This window comes from Salvia hispanica, chromosome 4, assembly GCF_023119035.1.
Source record: "Salvia hispanica cultivar TCC Black 2014 chromosome 4, UniMelb_Shisp_WGS_1.0, whole genome shotgun sequence".
NCBI lineage: Eukaryota > Viridiplantae > Streptophyta > Magnoliopsida > Lamiales > Lamiaceae > Salvia > Salvia hispanica.
The window spans coordinates 21434373-21445186 of record NC_062968.1 but is presented as its reverse complement, the minus strand read 5'-3'; the positions used below and the strand labels follow the sequence as shown (position 1 = coordinate 21445186).

Below are 10814 nucleotides of genomic sequence, written 5' to 3'. Positions count from 1 at the left end.
AGTGCTATCAATTTTATTAGTACTCAAATACAAACTCTTAGGCGGCGTTCGGTTGTCATGACTAATAATCATGAGACTATCCATCTAGGATTAAGTTGTGTGATTATTTTAGTTGGAGGGGGGAGGCTATAACTAATTATCATGAGACTATCCATCTTGGATTAAGTTGAGGGGGTCAATCTTATAAACCAAACATGATACATATTTAATCATGGGATTTAGTCTTGGCAAACGAACACCCCCTTATTGTACAAACTCAAACTATGATTTAAATCGTTAGATTATGTCATCAGATGACAAAATAATATCAACGAAAATTGTCAACATACTGTAAACATTAAAATCTTAAAATTTTACAATGTATTGACGTTATGTTGAGAAATTTGGAGCTTGTATAATATATATAGTCTCATTTTATCATTACCATTAATGTATAAGATTGTAATCGTTGTATCATTCTAATTCTTTATAAAATCAAATTAATTAATAGTACTCCTTCCGTCCACAAAAGATGTCATACTTGTGGGACGATACAGGATTTTAGGAGGTTTTGTTTTGTGTATTAAATGAAGAGAGAAAATATAATTTTTATATTAATGTGAGAGAGAACTTTTTCTAAAAATAGAAATATGACAACTTTTGTAGGACAAATTAAAAAGTAAAGTGTGACATTTTTTGAGAAACAGAGGGAGTAGTATATTTGTTTAGTGGTATGCCACGAGCACGTGCCCGGCCGGTATGTGCTCCGTGTCAATTTTAAAATGCTAATCTTCATTTCACCCCTTATTTATTTTTTAATTATCTTTTTTTTTTTCCTATCGGAAGATAATTACGTTATGAAATAGGGTTATTTCCTAATAACTAAATTAGTGTCGTAGTAACCTTTTTTCTTTTGGAAGGTAGTTACTCACTACTTACTTACTTGAGGCCTTCTTTTAGATGCTCTTGAAAAAGTAAATACGCAGTGGGTTATAAGTTTTCGATCTTTCAACATTTTGTACAACCTTTGTTTTTTGTTTATAATATGCTTTTCATCTCCCACTCGTGTCCTATCTCTCCATCACTAAGGGACTAGAAAATATCAATTCAATTATGTGAATGTATTGACTTAGTGATAGTGTGGTTAATGTTGGAGATTTGGAAGCTAAAAGTATCGATTCGATTCTATTGTGACACGGCCTTTTTATTAGTCATTTATCAATGATATAAAATGATCGTTTCAATCCTCTCTATTTAACCAATTTGCTTCAATGCAATCAGTAATTAATAGACTTCCATTTTCACATCCCAATGAAAAAGAGTACATTATTCAATTGTTGGAGAAGGCTGTGCTAGGCTTATATTAAGAACAGACAAGTAAAACATTGTACATATAATAAATGAAAAATTCATTCAACCTCATCTCTCTTCTTCCCTAGTATGGCAGTAGTACCAAATACAAGAGGAGGAGATGAGACTTGTCCACCGCAACTTGGCATATCCGGCGGTGGCGGCAACATCTTCTCAACAGCTCGTTCCCCGTCCTTAACGATGAACACCACCTTCATTCCCCAACTCAAATGACGCTCGAAATGGCAGTGCATGAACCAAACTCCTAAAACATCCAATGCAATATTATTAATTAAAATATTTTTAAATGTTACAGACCAAACCGGAGAACTTGTAACAATGGCCAACAACATAATAGTAACACCAATCACTATAAACCCACTTTCATAGAATGCATGCAGAATAAGTTTAATTCACTTACCTGGATTGTTGGCCTTAAATCTGATAGCGGTCCATCCGTTTCTAGACACTGCGATGTTTTGCATCAACGGCGGGTCGACAAGATTATACTTGGGTGGATCCCATGTCGGATCGAAATCCCCAAGCCCGGATCCAACAACGTAGAAGCTGTATCCGTGCAAATGCATGGGATGATCAACGCTTTTGGTGAGGTTGGTCGCCTGAAACACCACTTCCATCGCGGTGCCATACTCCACAACAATAACAGCCCTTCCGAGCTCGGACGCAGACTCATTCTTTGGCACGCTAACTTCAGTGTAGTTGAAAGCCCGAGCCGGATACTCCGGGAAGCCAGTCTCGTAAACCCCCCGGTTCCCTCTGTAGTACGCCTCCAGCACGTTCATGTCCATGGGCAACAGCGTCGTCAAATTGTTCATGCTCGCCATCAGCCTGGTCGTCCCCACGCACGAACTTTTCGTGCATGGGGACAGATTGATTGACAGGGTGAAGAACAGTCTCTTCTCCACCCTGTCAGGAACACTTGTAGCAAAAGTACTACTTTTGACCATGCTAGTGAAATGGAAGGCCGACACGGTGTCGTTGTACTCGGGAAAAGACGGAAGCAGAGGCGGGGACAGGGTCTAGTTCCCGACGTACTGGATGATCCCAGTGGTCGGGGTGCTCACGTATTTGCCCCCGACCACGTATATCCGCAAGGCCATGTAGTAATGGCCAGGCGGCTGGTTCGCTTCTAGAAGCAAATCAATGGTTTGGCCCAGGGATATCGCCACATAATCCGTCCGCAGCAGCTTCGTGTAGGCGCCGTTGGTTCCAACCACGGTGAAGCTTTGGTTGGCGATTTTGAAGAACATGATGTTGTCCATCACCGCGTTAATTAATCGGAACAAGTACGTCTTTCCAAACTCCACACTCAATTTGTATGTATCTGCTCACATTATAAAATTTTTTTATGTAATTTTCATGATTTAATTAAATAATACTAATACTATTGAAAAATCCAACTTTTGTTGAGCAAGGATACAAGTCTCCAGGTTGGCCATTGATGAGGAAAGCATCAAAACTAGAGGCTCTCCTTCACCACCTAGAAAATCCTCCATCATTTTTTGCACATCACCTTTCCACCACTCTCCTGCAATAGTTTTAGTGAAAGTGCTTACAAATGAAACAACACGTGGCAATAAAAAGAGAACTGAAACCACTATACACCAATTAAGATGGGGACATGAGCATGAGGCTTAGGGAAGGGATACGACTCCCTCCTCGGCGGTAGAATGACGATAACGCCATACACAAAATAGCGAGACCAGTCGTTGTGAGCGTGCCACCACAGAGTGCCTTCCTCGTCAGAGAGGATCATCCGTTGCCTAAACCTTTTGCCGAGTTGAATTGGGCACTGTGTCACATAGTTTGTCCCATCCGACCATGGATATCTCGGCATTTTTACTCCATTCCTATATATAATCACCATAAATCAATAATGATAGTACTTATTACATTTTATGTGTGAATTAGTGTTGCAAATATTTATATATACCAGTGGATGGTTATATTTTGGTCGGCCCGATTGACAATATCGACTATGACCAAATCACCCCTTCTCGCATATATGGTCGGCCCCGGGGACTGTCCGTTTATTGTAAGCATGGTCTTGCTGCTGCATAGTTCAGTGTGTAACAAATTTACCAACTGCATAAATGTAATTACAAGTCATATTAGCATTTCAAAGAAAACAAATTTGTGAAGTGTGCAAGCAAAAGAAAGTATTACCTCAAACTTGTGGCTACGAACTAAAGCACGGATCGATGTTACATCTATTATTAGACCTAAGAAGAAAAGCATGAAAGCGTTGCCAGCTGAAAACATTTTCCCTATTTACTTTATCGCTGTTTGTAAATATGTTCACTATTTATAGCGCTGATTTTCCGGACACACGTGGCCTAGGATTTTTTTGGGAAGGGAGCAATAATGGTTTCCTATTTTGCATGATTTACGTTTTTACTTCAAACAGTTTATACAATAAGGGTCCGCTTGGTATCCGCGTTAAACATGGATACAGATTATTATCCATAATTAACATAGCATTTGGTAGCCCAGACAATAAACTAATTGACCCGTTTTTTTTAAAAAGACCCGCCACTGTTCACTCAATTTCCTATGATAATAATCGCGATTTCAACCACCGATACTTTAACATGCTCTGGGAGTTGTGCCAATTAATTGGTGGGGTTCATTCTTACCCCTCTTTGAAACCATTTTGAAATTCATTTTACATCTGAGAGAGGGCTTCATCGAGGGAGAGGGAGAGGGCTTCATCGAAGAAGAGGACTTCGGCGAGAGGGCTTCAGCGAGGGAGAGGGCTTCAGCTGAATCTGTGAAAATCCACAAATCGCTGGACGTCTCCGGTTTTGAAATTGCTTGGTAGTCGTGCGTGGCTACTGATACTATCACAACGTTTTCATCTTCGATTCCAGCTCGTAGCTACAGCGGTTGGAGGTAAATTGGATTGGTATACGTTTTCTTGAAATCTACATGCGTTGTGTGTAATTAGACAAAAAGCTATATGAAATTCGTAGAAATTGGATTAGTATTTTTTTTATATGAAATGCACATGTGTTGTGTTCAAATTAGACAAAATGCTCTACGACATTTGTAGAAAAATGGATTGGTATTTTTGATTAACCTGTGAAGTAGAGGCTACTGTTATTTTCTTTCTAATGGATTTGACTTGAATTTTTTATGTTTATTTGGCTTGAATGTGTTTGGTATGTGTCAAATGTTTGTAGATCTGTACTGTATAAAGGTTTTAATAATGATAAAAATTTAAAAGGTTTTAATAATGATAAAAATTTATTATCTTGCTTGAATTTTTTGTGTTTTCGGTTCCTGGGATGTAGGTCTCTCCTATGTGAAACACGCAACTGTTCTGGTGGTTCAAGATTTAGCCTATATTTTTGTAGTATAAGCTAAAAACAATTTGGTGTTTTTGTTCTAGTTTGATGGCGCGAAATGTTTGCACAACCGCTGAAATAATCCTTGAGCTTGAAGGCATACTCTCTCTTCTTCGTATTCAAATGATTATAATCATCCACCTATATTTAAAAAGGCGCCAGCTTGGTCGTCGTCAGCAGGGCCGTTTCACACGACCTTACTCTCTCGTTGATAAAATGCCTGCCCAAGTTAAACATTTGAATCGACTAGTACGTGTTTGTGATGTTGATTGCTTTGATAATCTGCGAATGGATAGAAACACATTTGGTAAGTTGTGTAGACTCTTGAAGGAGTTGGGGGGGATGAGGGATGGAAGATTTGTGACAGTTGAGGAACAAGTAGCTATGTTTCTGGGAATACTTGCACACCACAAAAAATCTCGGATTGTCCGGTTTGATTTTATGAGGTCTGGTTATACGGTTTCCAAGTACGTCCATGCTGTTTTACGCGCATTATTAGACATTTACAAAAAATTTTTGGCTAAGCCCGACCCCGTAACAGATGACTCAACTGATTCTAGGTGGAAGCATTTCAAGGTATATTTCAAAAATAAAACTGCCACTTTGTTACCATATCCCATATGCAATACATTTTGTTTACTTATTTGAAGACATTCAAATTTTGTGTTTTATTAATGCATATTAGGGTTGCATCGGTGCTTTGGATGGGACTTATATCAACGTCCTAGTGAGCAATACGGACAAGCCTCGGTATAGGACGAGGAAAGGGCAGATAGCTACCAACACTCTTGCTGCTTGTGACAGGCAAATGCGCTTCATTTATGCCTTACCCGGATGGGAAGGTTCAGCTGGGGATTCACGAGTACTTAAGGACGCTGTTAGTAGAGAATATGGCTTGAAGGTCCCAAAAGGTTAGGGCTGCACTTCTGCATCAAAAATATATTTCATTAGATTTCAATTTTTTTAAGTGTAGCTCAATAAAATGGAAATTACTTTCGAAATTCCTGCAGACAATTATTATTTGTGCGACAACGGGTATGCTAACAGTGAGGGTTTTTTGACACCATACAAGGGTGTGCGCTACCATCTCAAGGAGTGGGCAGTCGGGTCACAACGCCCCCAAAATGCTATTGAGTTGTTTAATTTAAGACATACGAAGGCACGCAACGTAATTGAACGTGCCTTCGCCGTTTTAAAAATGCGATGGGGAATCCTTCGCAGTGCATCATTTTACCCAATTAAGATCCAAATCCGACTAATTATGGCTTGCATCCTTCTCCATAATTTCATCCGAGCAGAGATGACCGATGACCCTATCGAACGTGAGCTCGACGCTATACCCGATACCATCCCCTTGGAGGAGGACAACCAGGATGTTGAGTATGTTGGTAACGTTGAACCTTCAACTGAGTGGACACAAATGCGAGATGAGATGGCAAATTCTATGTGGTTACATGTTAGTGCTTATTGACAATCCTATTACTTGGATTATTTGCATTTTGTTTGCACAAATAAATATGATATGTTATTCTTATTCCTCTTATGATTAGGCTAATGGAGGCGGGAACTGATACAGCTGATAGTGTTCCATTTTGGCGTTGTGGGAGAGGACAGATGCGAGTGTTGTGTGCGGGGAAAATTGTGAATCATGTTGGTCGTTACTTCTACAAGTGTCTAGGAAATGTCAACCACCTGGGGTCCTTTATGGGGATCGTATTGTTTCTATTGGGTGTAATTGTAGGGAAGCTATTGTAATTCCGTATGATAAGATCGTGTAATGCTTATGTCTATGTCTGATATTGGTTGTTGCTTGCTTCAGATGGTCTTCAAACTACTTTGTATTCCTTTTTTGTGATTCAATGTGTAATGAACCACTTGATTAGTTGATTACTTTGGAAAAGTGTTTGACTACGATTATATTTCAAGATTGATAGTAGATTATGAAAAATCTGTTTCTGTATGTACATCCTAAAATATATGTAACAGACATCTCCATTGCAAAATACCGAGGACGAGGGAAACTGCTGAAATTAGTGAAATTTTCACCCCATTCACTCTTGAATATCTCTTGAACCAGCTGGATTTCTAGTATATATCATGCACCTACTCACTACTGCAATAAAATAGAATGCTAGGCAAAATAGAATAGCAAGAGATATATGTCATTGCCAACTACTGCAATAAATTGAATCTGTATTAGAATTTAAGAAGCTTACACAACAAATACGATTAAGAAAAGTTAATTGGATATATATCCGCTTTTATACATGGAGTACTATTAAATTTTACTAAACAATGTTAGATTTATTTAACAAAAATACTAGTACTAAAAATGAAAAATTACTACACCCCCCGTCCCCAAAGAATATGCACTTTGGGGTCGGCACGGGGCTTAAGGTGTGCATATTCTTAAAGGACGGATGAAGTATTATTTGAGGTGTTGCAAGTTAAAGCCATTGAAATTGATCAAATATCTATCATAGACAGACAGAGAAGAACCATACTTTGCCTGTCCAAAGTTAGACGATGCATTTCTTTTGGAAACGGAGGGAGTGTTATGCAGCTGCAATAAATCTTCCAATTTACAAATTCCACATCACATTTATGTCATGGATTTTTTCAGAGTTCAAACGGCACAATAGAGCCAAATTGTACATATATCTTGTCAATTATAATTGCCACAACAACCAAATCCTAGTAAATAGTTACGAGCACTTATTAAAAGTAATCATCCCCTATCTCATTGGTAGTTGGCCTTCAAGACACATTATTAATAACCCTATAAACAATGTCAATAAAAGGGATCACTCCTTGCAATCGAACAACACAACTCCATAGCTTTAGTCTTTTGCTTATTTACCTAAACATGGTTCTCCCCATCCCTCACCAAAGTTCATTCCTTTACACTGCAAAGTGGACTCCAACACTTGACTCCACTCTAGTTCAGACGTTGATGAGGCTGAAAATCATCACTTGGAGCCTCTCATGAAGGTAACCTCAAATTTTGTTATTATAATCATTTGTTCTCATTCGCATGACAATTACTAATATTTGTTCTAATATTGTCGGAATAGATGAACCCGTTGGCAGCAGCTTATTACCGGAATGGTGAACCGGCTTACGATGAGTTGACGATGATATTTGGGTTCAAGAAGATGAAAGAATTGAAGGGGCACACCGTGATCAACATATCTGACTCCCCCATCACCACCCATGATGGAGAAACTCAAATTGTGCATGTCACCCCTGCTCGACGTAAGTTATTTGACGAAGATGACATCCCGTGGGACATGCAATCAAGCAATGAAAAGGTTGATCACTTCTACGAAGTGAGCCCCGGTGGTGAATTAGTTCGCCAACAGAAAACAGTCATGTCGTCTCGCCCACTGCCCAAACCATCCCTCCCATTATCTTCCCCTAATGGTAGCTTCTCGGTGTCGTATAGCCCTCCGATGTGGTTGCGGGCACAGAATAAGTAAGGAGGCATGACAATCCACAGGAGATGAGTATTTTGTGTGGCTATGCATTTTCTGTTCTTGTTTTAGTTGTTTCTATGTATTTGTTTTTATCTATGTTCTAGGCTGGTACATCTCCTTGTCGTAGTAGTTATAGCCACAATTTTATGAACCATATTTTGTGTTGAATATTGAAGTGAAACTCGTGTATGTTCGAGTTGTAAAACAAAATATGTAGCCACAGATTATGAACTACATTTTGTGTTGAATTTAAAGTGGCAATTGTGTGTGTAGGCTCGACGATTTCTGTCTTGCTGTTAAACGGAGAGGAAATTTAGTAATGGAGAAGAATGAATTTAGGGGGACAGGAGGAGAACTCCGATGCTCTACTTTGGATATGAAGAAAACTGTAGACTAGTTTTGGGAGAAAAGAGAGGCGCAATTTTAGTAAAACTACGTATATTTCTTTTATTGATAATTTTTATTTTGATTACTTTTTTTAAATCACTTTGAATTGTTGTTGAAATTAACAATAACATTTGTAAGTAATATTACAAGGTACTCCTATGCTAAAGTAATCAACAAAAAGGACCGTAAAAATGATGGCTTTTGCTATTGTAATTAGAATCTTGTCAACTAAAAAAAAGATGTTTTAGACAAATGGCTTTTGCTAATTAAAGAAAAGATGTTTCACTGAAAAACTATTAGCAAGGAAATGAGTTTAAGAGTTCCTTTTATTTTGAAAATCTGTATGTGGTTCCCAGTAAAGAAAATCATCAAAAGAAAATCATCAAATGAAAACATTGTTCCATGATAATCTTTACAATATGGTAACAGAAACAACAAAATAATAATCAAAATGAAGGCTTTGATAATGGTGTACAAAACCAATATTGTTTTGACATAACATAACTGCAGGAACCTCTAACATATAACTAACCGACATAAAGTGATAGAGTTTGATGTCGGATAAATTCACAACAAAGCCAAAAAAAACCATATCAGCCTTAGATGTCCATTCCTACACAAAATGCCCACAAAAACAAATATATTAATTAGTCTGATGTTAGGTCCCTGCACAAAAATCCCATGCTACTCAATCCATTTCCAGCTGAATGGATTTCACATCGCATTCTCCTTCTCAAGAACGCGGTACACATATCCTGCCTTCTTTTCTGGTGGTATACCCATGAAGATCTCCAACCTAGTATTTTCTTTGCCAATTATGTCGCACAAATCATACCTATCCCGATCGGAGAGCCCAGAAATGCCACTGAGCTGCTCAAACACTGCCTGCCTTGATTTACCAATGTCAATCTCGTAGCCAATCCTGTTAGACAAATTATCTAGACGAGAGTTTGTCTCAGTATGGAGTTTCTCGAGCAGCTGAAGTAGTCCATCACTGTCGTCTGAATTTTTCCGCTTTCGAGCAGCTCGTTTGGGATTGGAGGTTGGGATAGATGCAGTCTGTGTTGTGCTGTCCTCACCATGGTCAGTTGCTTCATTGTAACCAATTGGCATCTCGGGAGAGTTCTCATCAAATGTGGCATTATAGTCACTGTTGTAGCCACGACTAGCATCATCAGTCTCTGATACTCCACGCGATCTCCTAGCCTCCTCCATATCCTCAGCAGGTTCACCACAAGCCCTGTCCTTTCCAAATATCAACCTCCAATCCTCCAAAAGGGGCCATGCTTTAGTCCTCATGCCTTTGAAACTACTATCTCCCTGTGAACAAGAGTAGTAAGCATCACTATGAACTATGCATCATGTAATTACAAAAAAATTAGGAAGAAATCCAAACTGACATTAATGATATGATCCCACTGCTCATCACTGCAGTCAATCTTGAAGTCATTGTGGACATTAAACCCGACCCCACTACGTTCGAGAATAATACAGAGGGCATTGTAGCTCTTCTTCCAAGCTGTTATCTTAGACTGAATATGAGGCTGGGCCCTCAAATCGGTGGTAGGAAAATCATGGAGTAGGTATTCCTCCACTTTGTTCAGATAGCCACCTCTAAAGCCATTGTCTGCTTTCCAACCAGTCGCAACTAACTCCTTCATCGCTGCTATAAGCGCAAGCTCTTCCCTATCCGACCAGCTCCGGCGTGATCTGTCTACCCTCCGTAAGCGAGGCCTCCGATACTGGACTGCACCTACAGTCCTACACAAAAGTTATGCATAAGTTTTGGGTGATTTGAAGGTTCACCACATGTCCTAGTAAAATGAAAAGGCATAGTTTGTATGTCGCAACTTACTCGGATTGCCCTGGCTCAAACTTCCATTGGGCATTGTTCGACGAAAATGAGACATGGCCTTGTGTGTAGCTGGCATTCATACAGGCAAACATAACAACAACAAAACAAAAAAAAATAAAATCGGAGCAGCACCTTAATTGCATCATGTAATTACAAAAAAATTAGGAAGAAATCCAAACTGACATTAATGATATGATCCCACTGCTCATCACTGCAGTCAATCTTGAAGTCATTGTGGACATTAAACCCGACCCCACTACGTTTGAGAATAATACAGAGGGCATTGTAGCTCTTCTTCCAAGCTGTTATCTTAGACTGAATATGAGGCTGGGCCCTCAAATCGGTGGTAGGAAAATCATGGAGTAGGTATTCCTCCACTTTGTTCAGATAGCCACCTCT

The 10814-nt window shown here is 39.1% G+C and overlaps 2 protein-coding genes and 1 pseudogene across 2 annotated transcripts; 1 reads left to right on the top strand and 2 right to left on the bottom strand.

The window, feature by feature from the left end:
• Window positions 1-1388: 1388 nt before the first annotated feature.
• Window positions 1389-3612, bottom strand: LOC125220638 (annotated as a pseudogene).
• Window positions 3613-3966: 354 nt separating this feature from the next.
• On the top strand, window positions 3967-6587 carry LOC125223931 (protein ANTAGONIST OF LIKE HETEROCHROMATIN PROTEIN 1-like). The gene is made up of 5 exons (XM_048127241.1): window positions 3967-4242; window positions 4742-5273; window positions 5383-5608; window positions 5708-6153; window positions 6248-6587. The coding sequence occupies exons 2-5, from the start codon at window positions 4746-4748 to the stop codon at window positions 6266-6268; spliced, it is 1221 nt and encodes a 406-aa protein (XP_047983198.1). The 5' UTR covers window positions 3967-4242; window positions 4742-4745; the 3' UTR covers window positions 6269-6587.
• A 2413-nt stretch (window positions 6588-9000) lies between these two features.
• On the bottom strand, window positions 9001-10519 carry LOC125220057 (uncharacterized protein At2g29880-like). Its single transcript, XM_048122176.1, has 3 exons — window positions 10416-10519; window positions 9961-10321; window positions 9001-9880 (listed from the first exon to the last, which is right to left on the bottom strand). The coding sequence occupies exons 1-3, from the start codon at window positions 10505-10507 to the stop codon at window positions 9275-9277; spliced, it is 1059 nt and encodes a 352-aa protein (XP_047978133.1). The 5' UTR covers window positions 10508-10519; the 3' UTR covers window positions 9001-9274.
• Window positions 10520-10814: the final 295 nt, after the last annotated feature.

What these genes read in the sequence shown, in the direction of transcription:
- LOC125223931 (XM_048127241.1), top strand. Translation starts at nt 4,746, where the DNA reads ATGGCGCGAAATGTTTGCACAACCGCTGAAATAATCCTTGAGCTTGAA. An exon ending in CTAGGTGGAAGCATTTCAAG is followed by an intron (nt 5,274 to 5,382) that starts GTATATTTCAAA and finishes AATGCATATTAG; the next exon opens with GGTTGCATCGGTGCTTTGGA. An exon ending in CAAATTCTATGTGGTTACAT is followed by an intron (nt 6,154 to 6,247) that starts GTTAGTGCTTAT and finishes TCTTATGATTAG; the next exon opens with GCTAATGGAGGCGGGAACTG.
- LOC125220057 (XM_048122176.1), bottom strand. Translation starts at nt 10,507, where the DNA reads ATGTTTGCCTGTATGAATGCCAGCTACACACAAGGCCATGTCTCATTT. An exon ending in TTTGAGCCAGGGCAATCCGA is followed by an intron (nt 10,322 to 10,415) that starts GTAAGTTGCGAC and finishes ACTTTTGTGTAG; the next exon opens with GACTGTAGGTGCAGTCCAGT. An exon ending in AGTGGGATCATATCATTAAT is followed by an intron (nt 9,881 to 9,960) that starts GTCAGTTTGGAT and finishes TCTTGTTCACAG; the next exon opens with GGAGATAGTAGTTTCAAAGG.